This window comes from Camelus dromedarius, chromosome 27, assembly GCF_036321535.1.
Source record: "Camelus dromedarius isolate mCamDro1 chromosome 27, mCamDro1.pat, whole genome shotgun sequence".
Taxonomy (NCBI): domain Eukaryota; kingdom Metazoa; phylum Chordata; class Mammalia; order Artiodactyla; family Camelidae; genus Camelus; species Camelus dromedarius.
Genome location: NC_087462.1, coordinates 2,118,621 through 2,138,913, shown reverse-complemented (window position 1 = coordinate 2,138,913; position 20,293 = coordinate 2,118,621). Strand labels below are relative to the sequence as shown.

At 56.7% G+C, this 20,293-nt stretch overlaps 1 protein-coding gene across 4 annotated transcripts in view; it reads right to left on the bottom strand.

Moving 5' to 3' along the window:
* CELF5 (CUGBP Elav-like family member 5) overlaps positions 1–20,293 on the bottom strand; it is a 44,104-nt gene that overhangs the window by 9,255 nt on the left and 14,556 nt on the right. For 3 of the 4 annotated variants that reach the window (XM_064479697.1, XM_064479695.1, XM_064479696.1), the window contains exons 2-8: positions 18,421–18,503; positions 6,634–6,685; positions 4,736–4,864; positions 3,204–3,283; positions 1,306–1,452; positions 368–509; positions 137–283 (exon numbers count right to left, since the gene is read on the bottom strand). In XM_064479697.1, the coding sequence (XP_064335767.1) occupies positions 137–283; positions 368–509; positions 1,306–1,452; positions 3,204–3,283; positions 4,736–4,864; positions 6,634–6,685; positions 18,421–18,503 (780 nt within the window). The remainder of the gene's footprint in view (positions 1–136; positions 284–367; positions 510–1,305; positions 1,453–3,203; positions 3,284–4,735; positions 4,865–6,633; positions 6,686–18,420; positions 18,504–20,293) is intronic. The other variant, XM_064479694.1, reaches the window with a different exon arrangement.

The following is a 20,293-nucleotide window of genomic DNA, read 5'->3' as shown; positions in this document are numbered from 1 at the left end:
CTCTGTGCCCACAGCTGGTGTCTGTTCACCTGAGATTTCCTTTGTTCTGTCCCTCTGTTCCCTGGGCATCAAGACATAGGGACTCATGCTTGTCCCAGAGACACCCTCCCAGGCCCCAGGGGACCACCCGAGTTACCTGGGTAGGGCACAAGGCCATTGGCGTATACGGTTTCTAGGGCAGGGTGCCCGCCAGGGAAGGGCACAACGCCAGCGAAGCCGTTGGTGATGGGAGCCACGAGGCTGGGCACGGCGGCGGTGCCGAGCAGCGGGGGCGAGTGCAGTCCTGGGGAGCGGAAGAGCGTCACGGGGAGCCTGGTCCTAGCCCCGGCACTGGCCACCCATCCGCGGGCCCCTGGCAGACTCTCACCAGAGGCAGGGGCGATGGGTGTGGCAGGCAGCCCATTAAGGCTGACGGCGCCAATCTGCTGGATGTGGCAGGGTGAGAAGGCCACGCCGGGGCTCAGGTAGCTGCCTGAGGTGGACAGGACCGTCGTCTGCTGCTGCATGAGCTGGGGGTAGAGAGGGAGTTAACAGGCACCGTCAAGGTGGCATCCGGCCTGAGATCACGGCTCATGGCAGGCGGTGGGGGGGGTGAGGGCTGGTCCACCAGTAACTAGTGGGGTCAGCTATATGTCATGGCTCAGGTCGGAGTCAGGGCTCAGGAACTGGTGCTCAGCCTGGGATCAAGGCTCAGTCTAGGGTCAGGGCCTGGTCTCTGTTCAAGGCCCATTTAGGAACCAGAGCTCAGCCAGGGATCAGGGCACAGTCTGGGACCTGACATCAGTCACTGTTGAACTCACCAAGGGTTGGGTCTCAGTTTGGAGTCAGCCTGGGTTTGGAGGTTCAGTTGGAATTGGGGCTGATTTGGGGAGCAGCCAGGATCTGGGCATCAACCCCAGGCTGGGTATTAATTTGAGGCTCATCCAGAGTTGGGGCTCTGGCTGGACTTAGGGGCTCAGTCTGGGTTTGGTCTCAACTTGGGGTTAAGACTCAGCCTGGATTTGAGGGCTCAGCCTGGGGACCTGGCACTCCAGAGTTGGGGTTCAGCTGGGGCTTGGAGCATAGCTCATGGCTAGGGGCTCAGCTGGGGCTGGGGTCTGGAAGCAGCTTGGATTTGGGGACTTAGCCACAGCCAGAATAGCATCCTGCACCAGAGAGACGCAGCCAGAGACAGAAAGATGGGCAAAGAGGCAGAAGCCCTCAACAGACAAGAGATGGAGCACGAGAGAGAGAGAGAGACTGGACCGGCAAAGTGGTCTCAGGAGCCCCACTGGGGACAGCGGTGTGTCTGCGGGGGTCACTCACAGCCTGGGCGTAGGCACTGTAGGGGCTGAAGGGCAGGGTGAGGGACGGCGTCAGGATGCCCAGCTGGCCCACCATCTGCTGCATGCGCCGCAGCGTCCGCTCCTTGTCCGTATCGGCAAACTTGACCACCAGGCTGGAGGAGGCACCCTGCAGGGGCAGCCGCAAGCAGGGAGGGAGAGAGGGGGTAGGTAGCCAGGACTCTGGGGTCCCTTGGATGAGGGGTGTAGGGGTGTAGATCGCAGCAGCTGTCAGCCCTGCCCCCAGGCCCCCAGATGCCGCAGTGTGGACAGCCTGGAGATCAGCACCCCAGGTCTCACACTTGACCCTGCAGCCCACTGTGTGCACAGGTGGGGTGTCCAAGCCTGGGGTAGGGGCTGTGTCTGGGGAGGCCTGACTGTCAGCCGCGCTCTCAAAAACAGCTGAAGAATCCAACTGCTGGAGAGAAACACTCAGGACCTGGATAGCGGACCCTATAGCTGCCACCCACACCTAAGAACAGATGGCACTCCAACCATCAGAGAGCTTGAATACCTCCTTTGATGGAGAGCTCACTTCCTGCCATGCCCACCAGCTCCATCACTGGACAGCTCTGAGCAGGAGAAATCTTGGCTCCAGGTTGAGCTGCCTCCAGCCCCTCCAGGGACTAAAACTGATGCCCAAGAACCCAGAGATGGTTGGAGACTGCCCTGTGCTTTAAACCCATTTTCCAGAACAACAGAAAGGAGGGTTGGTTTTCCAACATATGTCTTCCCCAGGGCAGATTTGGGCATCTATATACACTGATGGTGGCTCCTAGGGCCTCCTTCCTGGGAGGCAGGGCCACCCCAACACCTGTGTGGTCCCCCTTATCGCCCAGCCTCTCACTGCTGCAGACTCACAGGCACCTCGCTCCATTCTTGCCCCTGCCCATCCTCCACTCTGGCCCCACGGGGACATTACCACATCACCTGGTCCCTTCCCTCTCCTGCCGAAACCCTCTGGGGCTCCCCAGTGCCCTAAGAGGAATCCTATGCTTTTTGGCCTCGAACTGCAGGTTCTTCCAGCCTCGTCTTCCTCTGCTCATCTGGGGCTCACACACATTTGCACACACATACACATGGATTCAACTCCCACAGACTCACACTCACCATCTATACTCAGAAACATGTGCACAACCATGAATATGTCCACACACTAACACACGCATCATATGCTTACACAATGCATCCAGACATGTACACATTCATCTGCACGAAATCACACATATGCACATCTAATTGCATGCACTTACACTCACATGCATGCTCGCCCATCCACACACACAGTCACACACCCCTGCAGATGCCCACATGCACACCTGTCCTACCCACACCACCCAGGCACACTGACACACTCAAACTCACTTATAAATACACAATGCACTCACCCACATAAAGCCTGCACACCGTTGCACACGTGAACACACCCACTCAGCGTGCATGAATATCTGTGTGTGCATATGCAGACACATGTGTACACATGTGCATATGCAGCAGTACACACGTGCACACATAGCCACACCATTTACATACACCTCACGTGCACACTGACACCCACCTACTAACAATTGCACATTCACACACAGACATGCAAGCACGATCTCAGGCACACTCACGTGCACACACCGAAACATACACCATATTGTACTCACACACATGCAGCCACATGTCGGCAGTACATCTATGCACAGCCCCCGCTTACTTGCACGCTCACGCACATACACACATGCACAGCCACACACCACCATCAGAGACTGCACATCTTTCTCCTCCTGTGCCCTCTCTGAAGAGAACGGCAGGGGCAACTCGATGGCTGGGATGGTAAGGCCAGGCCCCCTCGCTCCTTGCCCACCCCCACCTCCCAGTGCAGCTCCGACTCACCGGCATGGTCTGGCTGCCATGCAGGGCGTGGATGGCCGCCTGAGCCTCCGTGTGGGAGGAGAACTTCACAAAGGCACAGCCTGCTCCGGGAGAACGAGAACCAGTGAGGGGCCGCAGGAGAGGCACTGGCAGCCTGGTGTGGCCAGTCAGCCTGGACACGGGCAGCCCACAATTCAGACAGTCGGACAACAGAGAGACAGCCAGCCGTCTGATCAGACAGACAGCTGGATGATCAAGGACCAGACGGTAAGACAAGCACACAGCTGGCCAGCCAGCTAGCTGTTTGTCAGACGCACCATCAGGGGGACAGTGTGCGGTGGCGCACAGCTGGGGAGGCAGGCCCTGCCCGGTGGAACAAGCGAGGGCGGCCGGCTTAGGGAGCCGCCAGCACTGCGAGGGCCAGACTTGTAATCAGGTCTGCGGAATTAAAGCTACGGATCACCCAACACAGAGAGGTTCAGTTCCACAGGCACGCTCAGGCAGAGATACACCCAGACCCAGAGAGATACACTCACGTGCCCAGAGTTGGACAGATAGGAATAGAGTCACGAGGCAAGCACGGAATCAGCGGGCAGACAAGAGACCACCAAGCAAACTGAGACAGTCACTGGGAGAGACCACTGGACACAGTACCAGACAGACAGATCTTACGGAGGAGCCAGGCAGATTTGGGGGAGAGGGGTGGAAATGTTCTGGAACTTTGTGAATATACTGAAAAGCACTTCGCTGTACACTTTTAAATGGTGAATTTTACTGCACGTGGATCATATCTCAATTTAAAAAGAAGAGCCAGGCAAACAGTCAGGGACCACCAAATACATTCCTTCCTAGTAAGATAAAGTCACAAGGGCAGAGACAGGCAAGCCGATTGTCAGTCCCAGACAGATGGGCCTAAACAGGTAGAATCAGATAGACCACCAGACCCAGGAAGACTCGGACAGAAAGAGCCATTTGGACACTCGCGCAGAAAGCGTGTCAGACTAAGAGACACAGGAGGTCAGTCAACCCTAGGCACATGCAGTCACGTGAGCAGACAGGAAACCAGGTGCTGGAGATCCTTAAACAATTATTCCTGGATGGTACAGCCCTATGGGGAGCTGGAGTAAGTAGGATCAGGCAGACGGACAGTCCGCAGGACACAGGCAAATCCAGACGGAAACAGTCCCACGGACAGTCAGGCGGAGACTGGCAGCCGCAGACGCACATGGGCACTCGGGTAGGACCGGGTGGTACTGGACTGGCTTTGCTCGCCCCGCCCCCCAGAGCCGGCCCCGCCCTTCCACGCGCCCGACCCTCCCTCAAACCAACTCACCCTCCCACCTGCCCGCTTCTGTCCCCTGGGCCAGCATCACTCTCTTGTGTGCCTGGCCCTGCCCCACCCTGCAGCCTGCTCTCCAGGCCCTGCCCACTGTGTGCCAGCCCCGCCCCACGAGCCAGGCCCCGCCCTCACCCGTGCCCTTCGACTCCATCCCTCCAGCCCCACCCTCCCACTGCCCCGCCCCCGGAAGCCAGCCCCGCCCCCCGCCCATCACCTTTGCTGCTCCCATCAGGCCCCCGCAGCACGGTGCACTCGTCGATAACCCCGAAGGGCTGGAACAGCCGCAGCACGTCCTCCTCCGACTGCTGCTTGTTCAGCATCCCCACAAACAGCTTCCGGTCCCCTGTGGGTGGAGACACCACCTCAGCCGAGTCCTAGCCTCCAGGAATTTCTCCGTCCCTCCAGCAGAGTGGAGGCAGCAGGGCAGGGAGCCGGGCGCGTGTGAGGGAGGACACAGTCGTGTGCTTTCCCTGCCCCGACCTCTCCACTCTCCCACGTGCCTGCGCGGTCCCATTTCTGTGCCTGTGCTAAAGCAGTGACCCTGCCTGGAATGCCCTCTCTGCCCAACTGCTCCCACCCTATGGGCGAAATGGCCTCTCCCTCCTGTGCACTCAGAGAGCCCACAGATAATACCGGGACTAGGAACTGCCTGGCCTGGCCTGAGTCCCTGTCTCTCTGTCTGCCATCTAGATTTTGTTGGCAGGGGTGAGCGCTGATGGCCCCTGCACCCTCACAGTGATCAGCAGAGCTCCCTGCCCAGCCTTGCTGGGGCTAAGAGGGGGTCAAGCAATCAGTGTCCGTTGAATGAGTGAAGGCGTGTGTGCGCACAGGACCAAGTGTCTGGAGAGCCTGGGGTTGGCTTGGGACCAAGGGCAGGGACCAGTCTGGGCCAGCCCCTCCCATGTGAGGCACCAGAGCCCTGCCCCTTTGGGTAATTGCACTACTCCCCTGGAATCAGGAATGTGGCAGCTCCATCTTCCGGAAATGGTGAGCTGGGTTGCTATGGATACCTGTTCTCTGGCAGCTGTCACTCATGAGGGTGGGAGGAAGGAAGAGACAGAAGCAGAGAGACTGAAATGCAGGGGGATGGAGAGAGACAGAGGGAGAGAGAGAGGCAAAGAGAGAGAGAGTAAGAGATAAAGAGAGACACATGGAAAGGCAGAGAGAGAACCAGAGAGACAGTAGGAGAGAAAAAGATTAGGACTGAGAAACAGAGATACGGAGGGGGAGAGAGAGAGAGAGAGAAAGGCAGAGAGGACACACACCCCGTACCTCTCTAATCCTTGACCTACACTGGCAGCCAGGTTGGAAAGTGTGAAAACAGGTTCCCAGCCCAAACAGGCTTTACCAGGCTCCTACACATACACAGAGGTCCTAACAGCCCTGCCCTCCCATACCACCTCCACGGCTAGCTGCAACCCCTCAGCCCCCAGTCCACCTGAGGTGGGGAGGGGGTTCAAAAGTACCCAAGAATGACTAACCTTGGATCCCACTGGAGACAGCTAAGCATCTCCCCCCCCAGGAACACACCCAGCGCGAAGTCCAGCCTCAGGCAGACACAGGGCCCAGCCTGCACACCCACCCACCCAGCCTGGAACACTCAAGCACACACGCTTGAACATACACGCCCATGCACAGCCGAGGCACGCAGATGTGCACACAGGAGGGCAGGCACTCCCACTGCACCAGCCAGAAACACATACGCACGTGAACACACACATCTGCACACAGCTGTGCCCAGGTCTGCCTGCTCACACACACACACGTGCGCTTGCCCAGACATGCAAACATGCACACACACATATACACGGCCCAGAAAGCAACCCACAGCCCTTCTGGGACCCCGGCCCCTCTGCACCTGAAGATCCCCATTACTGCACCCTGAGACAAGCAGGCTATTTCAAGTTCTAGGGGAAAGCAGCTGGGCCTGGCCACGTCCCCTACTCCTGGGCCTGTGGCACTGTGGTTAAGAAGAGGGGACACAGCTTCCCTCCTCTCCTGCCCTTACCCCGGCCAGGGGCCTCTGCCTCTCCCACCACCGTTCACGCAAGGATTTCCATCCTCCCATCCCTCTGCCAGCCCGTAGCCTGGGGGCCACGGAGAGATGACAACTACCTCCACGGCTTTCACTGTCCGCAGGCTTCACCTGGATTGGCCGCGCCATCTGTGGAGAGAGGGGGGGAGGGAGGTCAAGGTCGGCAGCGGGGATAATGTGGGTGGAAGCTTTGCCTGAGCTCTGCCTGGCACTCCTGCCCACCTCCCCAGCCTCAGCGTCCCACCAACCTCTGGCAGCAACTAGCACCTCAGTCACACCAAATGACAGAGTCCCACCTACAGGGCTCTGCGCTTGCGGCCTGGAGAACACCTACTTTGCCTTCAAAACCCAGTAACAAATCTCCCTTCAGCCAGGAAGTCTCCTTGCTTCCCCCAGTGGCCCAAGTCCCACAGTCCCTGTTTGTGATGTGACTCTGCGGTTCCTCCATCAAGAACTGGGGTCTGTTTCCCCAACTTCTGCACCTGGACTTGGCCACGCGGCGAACTCTGACGGAATGTGTGCGAGTGGAGCTGTGAGAGGTCTGAGCCTCGGCCTCAGGAGACCTCGCAGCTTCCGCTCTTATCATCGTGGAGCCCTTGCCACTGCCAGGTGGGCGAGTCCAAGCGAGCTGCTGGAGGACAGGAGGCCTCATGCACAGACACTCTGCTGGCAGACAGCCCAGGGAGGCCCTGCCCAGCGAGCTCCAGTCGAGCCCCAGTTGACTGTTGCTGCATGAATGCCTCAGGACAAATCAGCAGAAGAACTGCCCAGCTAAGCCCAGCCTGCACTTGTCAACCTACAGAATCATGAACAAATGAAACTTCCGGAGCAGTCTGTTACTCAGGAGCGGCTGACCGCCACACCAAGGCAGCGACCTTCAGCCTGCTCCCTGACCTCGGGCTGGGGAAACTCACACCCGAGTGGACCAGCCTGCAATCTGGTCTCACTGTTCTGGACACTTCCGTCCCTCACCCCGAGGACTGAAGCTGATGTTCAATGGGCAAATTCCTTCCCTAGGCCCCACTTCCCCAGCTTAGCCAGCCGTGGGTGTGAACTGATGTGGCTATTTCAGACCAGACCTGAGGGCTGTGGGGCGGGGTGGCGTTTGCTTCTCCACTGGTCCTAGGACAGAACCTTCTTCCTGACCTGGTGTCTCTGGTGAACTCCCACTCATCTTTCAAAACCCAGCCCCAAAGCCCCCATGTGGGCAATCCTTCCACCCTTCTGGGTTCCTTCCTCCCTCTGCCTCCCTCCAGACTGAGACCATAGCAGCTCCCCCCTGCATCACCCCCACCACCACCACCACACACACAGGGCAGGGTACATGAGAGAATTAGAGGAGTTTGCTGAGCTAAACTGACCAGAAGGAAGTCTCCAGCACCCATCAGCATAGAAAGGCACCTGGTCCCTTCACATCCGGCCTGGGGCTGGACCCTCATCCCAGCCCCACTCCCAGGTCCGATAATCTTGAGGTAGACCCCTACAGCCATTCAAAGGTGCTTGACAAACGCTAGCCAAGCAAGCTCCAGAGAGAGGCACAATTTTTACCCCATTTTATGGATGTCAGAATCAAGACTTGGAGAGGTTATTTGTCTGCTCTCCCTCCCCTCTTTGACCCCTTCCCCTTCTGATACTCTTTCCCTTTTTGAGTGTATGTCTGGGGCACATACAGGCCTCTTCAACTTGAATTCAGCCTTGGGAACCCCAGAACAAGATAGGCGTCTGTCTCCCCCATCTAGTGCCCCCAATTCCTCTAGCCCAATCTTTCTGCCACCCAGACACACCCTCAGAGGGACCTTGACCACTTGGAGAAGGCCGAACCACATCTCCCCACCCCCACCACACACAGCCACCCACCCATACACCCCGCACCCCAGGCCCTTTCCACCTGGGTACCACACCTCTCTAGCTGGAGGCAGGAGGGGAGATTATTTCAACCAGATGGGACCAGTTTCTGGACAGGGGGCAGACTGAGACGGTGAAGGGAGGTGCGGGGGAGGGGGCACCTGAGCTCTAGCCTCTTGCTCCCCCACCCCTCCCACCCGCCTCCGCTGGCCCTCACCTCCTCCCCCCACTCCCAGCACCTTGGGCAGATGAGGATGAGGTTGCCATGGCAACGCTGATTCACCACACGGAAGCTGGCAATTGTTGTTGCCATGGAAACCGCCTCTTAGGGGCGAGCCCAGCTCCTGCCTTGCACAAAAGAGATATTTAAATATAATCTTCTAGAGATGGATGAGCAGAGGGAGGGAGTGAGGGAGGGGGATCACGGGGAGGGAACCTGCCCCCATCACCACACCCTCCACACCCACCCCATTCTTGCGGCCTGGGTACCTGCTCACCATCTCCCCAACCCGCTGCAGAGCCTGGGACTTTCTTCCTCCTACTGGGAGGCCCCTTCCCCCTCCTGGGTCAGCTTGGCGTGGGGGATGGGGTCCTGGTCTGGTTCTGAGAAGCCAGGTGGGCAACCCCCTCCGCTCTGGTTCCCGACTTGAAAGCCGAGTCTCTGAGGCCCGGCCATCCGCATCCCGCAGCCCCGCGCCCCTCCTTACCCACCGGCCTGGAGACGTGCGCCAGGCTGGCATCCACGTGCCGCCGCCCGCCTGGCCAGCCCTGGGTGCACAGGCGCGCACACGCCGCCGCACGCACGCAGGGGCTCCGCGCCTCGCTCTCCACACCCAATACCCAGGCGATCCGCCTGCCAGAGGCCGGGCCCTGCCTGAGCTGCCAGCCCAAGCAGGGAGGAGGAGTGCCAGTGGGGAGCTGGGTCTCCCCTAACCTCACCCCTCCTGTTGCCCCTGCCCACCCATCTGGTTCTGCCCACCTCCTTCCGGCTCCCTCTCTCCATCTGTCCTACTGAGGTCTCTGCCGAGTGCCCTCCCTCCCTCCTCCACCTTCTCTGGCTCCCCATCACTACATCCTTTCCCTGCCCCCTCCCTTCCTTTTTTCATTTATTCAACAATATTCCCGTGTGCTTCATGCTGAGTAGTTCTGCAACCTCAGGAAAAACCCCACCAGTCTGACAGAGGGGGAAACAGAGGCATATACAGACATTCCCAGGCTCATGAGGTCAGGGTTGGGGCAGAAGGAGGGATCAAGTGCTGGAAGATCCTAGAGCAGAGAACAGTAATGAGCCAAAGGCTATCCTGGGGGTCACTGAAGATGGAAAATCTACAGTGGGTTTTGAAGTATGAATAAGAGTTGGTGGCAGGAAGTTCATGTTGGAGCAATACCTATATCCACTGACTGATTTCATCTCTAAGCAACTTTATGAGATGGAAACATACCCATTTTACAGACAGGCAAATCAGAAAAGGAGAGGAGAAAGTCAGAAGCAGAGGCCAGATCTCCTGCCAGTTTCCTCTGAGGGCCCAGGCATTCCTCCAGCCAAGGTTCAGTTCGGGTAGGGTTCTGGGATTGTCTGTATGCCCACTAAGTGGCTGGGATTCAGTCTTTGCTCGGCCACCCAGCCTTTGCTGTGACTTCAACCAAGCCATACACCATTGGGACAATAGGGTCCCTTATGTTTGACCTGTGTGTATTCCAGATGGGGAAACTGAGGCTGTGGGGAGGAGGGACTGCAGGAGGAGTCTCCAGTAGTCAGGCTGGGGCCCCAAATATTCTCCTAGATTTGCCAAGTTATGCCTTTAGAAGATGCAGTCGGTGGCCCAGGGAAAGCTCGAACTAAGTTCTTTCTGAGTGGAGTGGAGGGGAACGAAGCAAGGTGGACCCCTATCTGGGCTGCCCAGGCACAACTCCAGCCTCCTCCTCTGTGACCCAAGTCCCAGTCCAGCTTCCAGTGAACACCTAGACCAAGCCCCTCTCCTGTTCTGGAGGCTGCCATGGCTCCCTATTGCCCTTAGGGTAGAGGATCAGCTCCTTATCCTGGCATTCAAGGAGCCACTCCTGCCCTCTCCTCCTCCCACACCCCAAGGACATCAGGCTGGAAGGTGCCCCTGCACATCCAATCCTTGTCCTACAAGCCCCCTGGAATGCCATCTCTCCCAGAAGCCTTCCCCTCCGTGCCCATCTGCTTTGGTTGCTTTGCTCAGGCACTGCCTTGAAGGTGGCACATCCCCCAACACACACACTGTACCTCTTTTGAGTAAGCTCTGGAGTCAGGGCTGACGGGCTCTGGGACCCCTCTCCAGAAAGACCCAGCACAGGGTCCACAAATGACAAGAGATGAAACGAGACAAAACCTGTGGTTTCCAGACTGCTGTCCCATGGGCAAGAGCGAGGCAGGCGTGCTGGGCGCGGTGCCGGCACGGGAAGTAACCCAAGAGTTGTGCCAGGCGAGTCTCACAGAGACAACGGGCCCGGGAAGAGGCATGACTGGTCAGAGGCCCACAGCTCGACTTGCCTGGGACCGTTTGTTCACTCGTTCAGCATATATCTGCCAATTGTGTGTTCAGCATCCGGGTTGTGTCACCTCCCAGTATCCACGAAATACTCCACACCTCCATGTTACAGACAAGGAAACAGGCCTGGGACAGCCAAGTCATTAGGGGTTTGGCCCTTTGGGGCCCCTGCCCATTCTCAGGGCTGGCTTAACTCTGAGCCAAGTCGTGGGATGTGGGGGTGGGTTCTGCAAGGGGGCCACCTCAGAGACCCCTATGTGCACAGAAAAGGGTTCAGGGGGCTTGTGGGGGTCTCACAGCTCGACAAACCCATCCCTTCCTGGGGTGCTCAGATGAACAGCAGGGCAGCTGCCAGGTCTGGGGCAACCCTCACCCTCCCGGACCTTCATGAAGAAAGAGATGACACTGACTCAGGTGACCTAGCCTCTCACCCTCCAAGAGGCGGGAGCTGGATTGCTGCCTGACCATCCTCAGGGGGGTCCCTCCTATCCCCAGGAACCCCATCCCGTGTTTGACAGCCCAGCAAACAGCCTCTGCGGGGACCTGGAGGCACCCTCCCAGCGTGGATTCCAGGGTCCTGCCGTCCATTCCTGGTTCTATTCCAGGATTCTGTTGTTCAATGTATGATCCTATTCCAGAATGCTGAGATTTGATTAAACTGTGTCCCCCACGGACGCCGCTGTCACACTCCAGGAGGGAACTGGAAGGGGGAGGGGGTCACTCTGCAGAAAGCAGCTTTATGGGGCAGGGATTGGCTGTGCCACGGGGAGGTCGGGGAGTGGGTGGGGAGACGCACAGAGCTAGGAACGACGGGGACCACTCCCCTCCTGGTTCATCTGTAACTGAAAAGACAGCAGTGTCCGCTCCATACTGTCTTCCCCAACACACACACGCACACGCGCACACACACGGGGGAGAGATGGTGGCTGTCTACGTCCCTTGCGCAACCCAGACCCCACCCCCTGACTCCCTGGCTGCGATCGCGCACGTGAGCCCGCGGGGTGGGATTTCCGGCACCCGCCGCACCTTGTGCGTCCCGGCTCCATCCTCCCTCAGAGATGCCGCGGAGGGGGGCTCAGATGCCTTTCTCCAGATGCCGCTTACAGGCATGGGGGGTCTTCTGTGCCAGTAGCCCTCGTGCGATCAGCAAGCAAGCCTCTAGTTCTTTGTTCCGAAAGGCCGATGCCATTTCTGCGGGTGTTCTAGGGGGAGGGAGGCTCACCCCGGAAATCAGCCCCTCTGCTCATCAGAAGCCGAAGGTATGGATACTCGGGGATCGGAACTCCTGGGAATGAGCCTGACCAAAATGTGGCACGTGTCCACCAAAAACAAAACACCAGCAAGTAATAACAAAACCAGAAACAACCCAAATGCCCACCAGCAGGAGAATGTACGAGCAAACTGTATATTCCAGCCGTGGAAGACCACACGGCGATGACAAAGCACAGACTGCACTGAGGCATGACACTGAGCCTCATCAGCACCGCACCAGAAGAAAAGCAGGAGCTGGTCACCAGGAAAGTCAGAACAGCGGCGCCTCCAGCAGGAAGCGGGGCTCGGGCCTGGGGACGCGCACGGGGCGGTGTGCCGATGCCAGCTGTGCAGTGGTAACAGAGGTGCTCGCTTTATAATCAAGTTGTGTTGCATACGCTTTTCTCTAAGTGTGCAGTATTTTTTTTTTTCAAATTTTAAGAAATAGTTTTGAAAAGCCAGGCTCTACTCTGAGAGAACGCTGCCCTGATCTGGGGGTGGTCTCCAGGGTTCCCTACGTCTGAGCTGCTCTCAGCTGCCTCCTTCTTACTGAGCAAACATCTGCCCTCACCTCCAGTGGGGCAGGGACCAGCTTTCAGGAAACCGAACGAGAGAAGCCAGAGGTGCAAGGACTGTGGAACTGGTTGAGCGGGGCTGCAGTGCGCCCCCTGCTGGGTGACCCCGGTAGGGTCCCTTCCTCTCTTACCACAATCTCCCTGTTGGTCAAGTGGGGCCAGCAGCAGCCCCGGCGCCCCGCTGACACTTGGATGAAGTGCCCCAGGGGTGCTGGGCAACAGTGATAGCTCTGGGGAAACTGAGGCTCTGAGAGGAGACCTGTATTGCTCGAGACTCCTCACCCCTCCTCAACCATGAGCTGGTATCAAAGAGAGACCTCAGAATCCCTAATTTAGATGTGTGATGACACTGCACCACATTCCTGGGTCTAGGACATTCTAAGTCTGCCCTGTCTAACACGGTAACTGTTCCCTGGTCTAGAACACTCTAGGTCTCTACTGCCCAAAACAGTAGCTGACCCCTGATCTAGAACATTCTAGATTTGTACTGTCCAGTATGGTAGCCCCTAGCCACATGTAGCTGTTTACATTTAAATTTCTATTTATTAAAACTAAATAACGCGAAAAATCCAGTTCTTGAGCCACACCTGCCACATTTCAAAGGCTCAATGGCCACATGGAGATATTGGTCACCATATTGGACAGCAGAGACAGAACAGGTCCGCCAATTGGTCACCATATTGGACAGAGATGGTCTAAATTGGAGACTGGCAAACCACAGTCCTATTCTGGCTTCCTGCCTGTTTTTATCAATAAAGTTTTATTGGCACACAGCCATGCCCATTCAGTGACTTGTCTGTGGTTGTTTTCTGCTTTGTGTAGATGGGATGGGGCTGAACGGCCGGCAAAGCCAACAATATCTACTCTCTGATCCTTTACGGGAAAAGCTGACTGACCCTTGGCCTAGAACATTTTAGAACTACTGCTCAGTGCGGGAGCCAACAGCCACAAGTGGCTACTTGAAATATGGCTTGCGTGACTGAGAAATGGAATTTTGTTTACTTGTGTTTAAGTACAATTAATACAAATATAAACCTAAATATAAGCCTAAAAACTGATACCAGACTCCATTCTTAGAAAACCTTTAAGTCTATTTAGAACAAACTGGACAGGCGAAACCTACTTTTTCAAATGTTGATTTTATAAAATGCAGAGACAGATCGAACATCCCTGCTAACAGTGGAGTGTGCAGGTGAGACGGACCATGGGTGTGCAGCACACTCACCGGATCTGGGGACACTTGGGATTGAAAAAAGGATGAAAAAAGGCATGTGCACTATTTTGTTCATAATTTTTATGTGGGCTGTACTGACCACCCATTGCAATGATAAGATTTTGGAGATACTGGGTTCAAGTGAAAGACAGTATTAAGATTCATTTCACCTGTTTCTTTTTTCTCTCTCCATGTTGCTCCTAGAAAAATTTAAATGCTGTATGTGGCTTGCATTACATTTCTACTAGCACTGTTCTAGAATGTTCACCAGCTCCTTGTTCTCCTAAACAGGGTTTCTCAGCCCTGGTGCAGCTGATCTGGGGCTGGGTCATTCTCTGTTGTGAGAGGCCATCCTGGGCGCCATAGGGTGTTGACAAGCATCCTGGCCTCTATCCACCCGATGCCAGTAGCATCTCCCGGTCACAATGATCACAAATGTCCCCAGACATTGCCCAGTGTCACTGGGGGCAGTAAACTCCCCCACTAGGCTCCCGTGTGCTCCTGCACTCAGCACGCCAGGCAGGCTCCTGCCTCCGAATCTTGGTACACTCTGTCCGCACACCACGTCCATCTGCCACAGTCCTGCCATCACTCAAGACAACACAAATGCTTCCCTCTCCAAGAACCCGCCCTGTCTGCCCTCCACGAGGCCATCAATGCGGATCGCCTGGTTCTCCCTTGAGATGCTGTCCCAGGCACCCTTACATCGGGCTGTTCATTTTGTGGTCACACCCCCTGCAGTGGGTTGAATGGTCATTCCCTCTAAAAATATGTCCAAGTCCTGACCTCTGGAATCTGTGAATGGGACCTGACTTGGAAAAGGCATCTTTACACCCATAATTAAGAGATGGATCTCGACATGAGGTCATTCTGGATTTAGGGTGAGCCCCAGAATCCAATGGCTGGTGTCCTTACAAGAGAAAGGCAGAGGGAGAAGGCAGAGGTGGAGACACAGAGGAGAAGGCCCAGTAGTGACGGAAGCAGGGATCGCAGCGATGAGTCCCCAGGCCAAGGATTGCCAGCGACCACCAGAAGCTGGGAGAGAGCCTGGACTAGAGCCTCCCCAAGAGCCTCCAGAGGGAGTGTGGCCCTGCTGACACCTTGATCTCAGGCTCTGGCTCCTGGGCCCTTGAGACAGTAAGTTTCTGAGGCTTTACGACATCCAGTTTGTGGTGTTTTGTTAGGGTGGCCCTAGGAGATTGATACAACCCCAGATCTACTCCCACGCTGAAAGCCAGGGTCTGCCCTCGAGGAGCCCCCAGTTTAAGGGGACACAGGCAGATGCAGACACCCCAGCCCTGAGGGGTCAGGGATAAGCACAGGGAGGAGGTACCAGGTGCCACCTTGAAGGCAGAGGAGAGATTCTCTAGGTGGAAGGCAGCTCCCCTGAGTCCTCAGACATGACTACAGGGGTTGCTGTTCTTGTGGAGTCCTTGGTCTCTGGGGAGTGAGGAATTTCTAGGAACCAGGGACTTGCAGAGACCAAAACGTAAGGACTTAACATCTCCCAAAATAGAATCCACTTTGCATCCACACTTCCTGTAATTCTCTCTCCAGCCTGGTCAGATGGAGGTGGTGAGACCCATTTCAGAGACAAGAGTGACTAAGCCTCTGAAGGAAAGACATTGTCAAAGCCTTGGGAGGGGTGGAGCTGGGATGCGAACCCACAGGACCACAGAGTGGGGAGGAGGGGTTCTGGAGAGCAGGATGTGGGGACTGCAGGCTGGGGGGGCAGGGGCTGGGAGGGGGAAAAACCCTTTCAAAGGGGATGTGGTGGTCAGTTTGAGCTCTGCTGGGTCTGGAGTGCAGGGGGAGTCCCGAGGGGGTGACTTCTGCACACAGAGCTAGCGATAGACGTGTAACATAGTGCCTGGAAAACAGCAGGTGCTCAATAAAAGTTTGCTGGCTGGTTGGCTGGATAAATGGATGAAAGAATTGGGTCCATAGACTGGTCAGGGAGAGTTAGCAGACAGAGAAGGACAGAGAGCCCTGAGTCTGACACAGAGAAGGAACGCTGGTGATGTAGCATCTTTACATTCCAAGGAGACCTTGGACTGGAGACCAGCCTGGTGAGAGCAGCCCGGCATGCAGGGAGGGAGAGCTCTTTAGCTCCTGGCTCTTCCACCTTCTCCCATCTTCCTTCCCCACTTCCGACAGAGCCCAGAGCTCAGCTTCAGCCTCCAACACAGAGGAAACTGGTTCCCAGGCCCCTGCAGCCTCAGGAAGCCAAAGGCACTGGCTTTGGGCCTCAGTGATCCCACCAGGAAAGTGGGAACAGGGGAGTGGGGAAGAGGGCCTTAGCCATGGGGACTACTGGCAATGTTGGCAAATCTCCATGCAAGTATTGATGTCTCTGGACAGAGGAGTCAGAGGTCCCAATCAGGATCTGATGCCACAAAAACATGGTCCACTGGACATGGAAGGACTGAGCAACAGGACTGGGGGCTGGCCACCAGCGCGGGGTCTGCACTCAGACCGTGAGGTCACCTCCCTTCTGTGCTGCCTGGCCTTGGACCAATCCACTACCAAGCTTGGCCACTCCAGGTTTCCCCCGCCTCTTCCCCAGCCTCCCCTAGGCCCCTGGCGCCCAGTGAGTGGCCAGGATAGAATGTGGCAGGGATTGTAGTGTGTCATAAAAGGTGTGATGACTTCCGCCTTGCTGGCCCCTCGGATCCTGTGCCCTGGGGGAAGCCTGCCACCGTGCTGTGAGGCCACTCAAGCAGCACTGTGGAGATCCCCACAGGGAGACGAGCTGAGGCCTCCAGCCGAAAGCTGAGCCAGCTTGAAGGTAGATTCGCCAGCCACAGTCAAGCTCTGCTGATGTCTCCACGGCAGCCTTAGGAGAAATCCTCAGCCTGGGCCAGGCAGCAAACTCGAGCCCCAGTCCTCGACCCCTGGCAACTGTGAGATAACTGAATGCTGATTTTTTGAAGCCACTAACATGCGTAATCTGTGGTGCATCAGGAGATAGCCAGCACAGCCCACAGAACTCCACGGTGCCCCTGGGGGCCAAACTGCAAGGGCAGACTTGCCCTCCAGTTCCTGGCTGGTCTGGGGAGATACTGGCAGGGGGCGCAAGGGAGGGAGAAGACTGAATTCTGGGTGGTGTTTATTCTACAGGCTCTAAGGCACCTTTGCTTGTGCTGTTCCATCTCCTGGCATGCCCTTCCTTCTCACCTGTCAAGCCTCTTCTCAAATGCCACCTCCTCAGTGAAGCCCTCCATGACCTTCTCGACAGCGCCCTCCCTATGCCCCGCCCAGTTATACCCGTCCAGTGCTGACAGTCACAGAGTTACTGGCTGTGTCACACAGCGAGAGCTAAACAAGGAGGCTGCTGATGTGGCTGCAAGCTCTTGCCTATGCCACTTCAACCCCTGAAGAGGGGCTCTTTATTCTGCAAATGAGATTGAGAACCACCCCCCACTCCGGAACCTTTTGATGATTGTTCAGAGTTGAGTCAAAGTCATGCCACAGCCTCATGTCCCTGGCTGGCGAAGCCCAGACTGTCCACTGTCAGCCGTGCTGCTCCCAGGCTCCCAGCACTGATGGCATGGTGCCACCCAAGCATCCCCCGAATCCCCTTGATGCTGAAGGGCCCTGAGATTTCCAGAGGGAAGGGCCGTCCTCCCTGCTCCCCGCTGGACACCAGAGCTCCTGGGGTCGGGTACCATGGTTCTCACTGTGGCTCCTTCAATTTCCATCAAGAGGCAGTGCCTGGAGACCCAGCTCGGCTGGCTAAGGGGGGCCACCCATCCTCTACTGGGGGCAGGGACCTCCTGCCCATCCAAAGAGGACAGGGCTGACCAGAGACACCGGCAGGGACAGAGCCTGGGCTAGCCTCCCCTGGGGAGGAAATAATGCATCAGGAGCTTCTGCATTAAGGGGCCATAGTTTTATCTGCTCCATAGGGAGAAGGGAAAAGAAAAGCCCTTTCCTTTTAATGGTGAGAGGCAGGTGGAGTCTAGGCTCCTCCCTGAGGCCCACAGGCCCTGCACGTCTGCCTCTGTCCCCTCCCTGCCCTCCCCTCCTCTCTCTCTCCCTCTTGCTCACTCTGCTCCAGACACATGGGCCTCCGGACTGTTCAACTTTTCCTCCAACACACCAGGCAGGATCCTGCCTCAGGGCCATTGCACAGGCTGTTCCCTCTGCCTGCTAATGCTTCCTCATCCTTCAGGTCTCAGCCCAATGACACTCGCATGATGAGCCAGGTGCCCTTGTGCAGTATGCAACCTGCACAACCACACACAACCACCCTGGTATGAAGTGCAGGGCACGGCATGCAGTAGGCACACCAGGAATGCTCATTCTGGTGATGAGTTCTGCCTCTCCACTCCTTATACCTCTTTCTGAGATCAGACGTACATGGGCTTCACCGCTGATCCCAGGAAGGGCCTCAGCCTTCTCCAGGCTGAGAGCAACTCCTCCTCCAACCGTCCCCCTTCCCAGACAGCACCCAGGACTCACCCCGGGCAAGGTCTTCTGTTCGTGCAGGGCAGTCTGAGCTTTAATGGCGGAGTCCCTGGCACAGTAGGTGAGAAAGGCACAGCCTGGAGGGGAGAGAAATAGGAATGTTCAGAGAAAAGGATGTTATGCACCCATGTTCACAGCAGCATTCTTCATCATAGCCAAGAAGTGAAAGCAACCCAAGTGTCCATTGATGGATGAATGGATAAACTAAACGTGGCCCACCCATACAATGGAATATTAGCCTTAAAATAGAAGGAAATTCTGACACCTGCTACAATATGGATGCACATTGAGGATATTATGCTGAGGGAAATAAGCCAGATCCAGAAGGACACACACTCACAGGAGGTCCCTGGAGGAGTCACATCCACAGAGACAGGAAGTAGACGGTGGGGCCGGGGCTGGGGGAAGGATGGGGGTCAGTGTTTCATGAGGACAGAGCTGCAGTTTGGGAAGATAAGGAAGTTCAACGAATATATGTATGTTCATGTATAACTGAAAAATTGTGCTCTACACTGGAATTTGACACAACATTGTAAAATGACTATAACTTAATAAAAAATGTTAAAAAAAAAAAGGAAGTTCTGGAGATGGAGGGGATGGTCGCACAACAGTGTGAGTGTGCTTCATGCCACTAAGCTGTGGTTAAAATGGTAAACTTTACGTAAAGTGTATTTAACCACAATAACAACTTTTTTGGAAAGAAAAGAAGGGGAAATGGTTAAGATGGTAAATTTAGCGTTATATGTGTATTACTACAATTTAAACAATGAAGAGAAGAGGAGGCTGGAGCCCCTCCGGTGGAGGGTGGGCAGTAGGGGTAGCTCAGCTCTCCCCTTCCACTCTCACGCTTCCCAGAGGGTGAGACAGGGGACGGCAGAGCAGTGTCAGATGGCGCTGAGGAGCTGGGCGAGGTGGGGAGGGAGGAGAGGGGAGGCCAGAGCCGCGGCCCCGGGGAGGAGGTGCGGAGGGCACCAGCAGCCCCAGCACCGGAATGAGGAGCGCGGCGTCTCCGCCACTAACCGCTCTGTGGCTTCGGATGGCGCGCCGCCCTCGTCTGGGCCTCAGTTTCCCCATCCGAGGGGACGGTCCGAAAGTGCCTCGGGAAGAACCAATCAAAAGGTGGGGGCAGAGCTAAAGGGGGTGTGGCGCTGCGTCAAAGCGCAGGGCCAATCGGGAGAGGCGAGGGGCGGGGCCGGCCCCGAAGTGGCCCAGAGCGAGGGTGTGATTGGACGACGCCCTGGGTGGGATGCAAAGCGTGAGAGCCGCAGAGACGCGAAACGCCGAGAGACAAGCGCCAGGAGAGAAGTGAGCAGAGAGAACCCAGAGAAGGGCCAGAGAGGTCAAAGGCATTTTGAAAGATGTTGGCCCGAGGGAGAGTGGGGTATGCAGGCCGGTGTCGGGCTCCCTGGATGGACACAGCGGTCCGGGCCTCAGCGCTGGGCTTTGCCTCTCTAACCTCCCTGGACCTGTTTCGCCGTCTGTGAAACGAGACCACCGTTGGCTGTTCTGATGCTGTCGGACCCTGGGGCCCCCACCCCCGCTCCCTCCTCACGGTCTCTCTGCCTCCCCCTACGGGGACCCCCTGAGCAGAGCCCCTGGGAACAACTCCGCGGTGCCCACTTCCGCCCCAGGCTGTAGCTAATTAAAGCGGCATCCCGTGAGCTGCGCTCACTAAGCGGCTGCTCCCACCAGCTGGGCCTGGTGATGGGGAGGGGTCCTCATCACCAAGCCTGAGAGACGCCCTGGAGCCCTGGGGAGGGGGGCACCAGGCAGAGCTGAGGACAGTTTCTAGCATTCAAAAAACATTTGTGCTGGGTATGTAAAATGGTGCGGATGCTGTGGATAACAGTTTGCAAGTTCCTCAAAA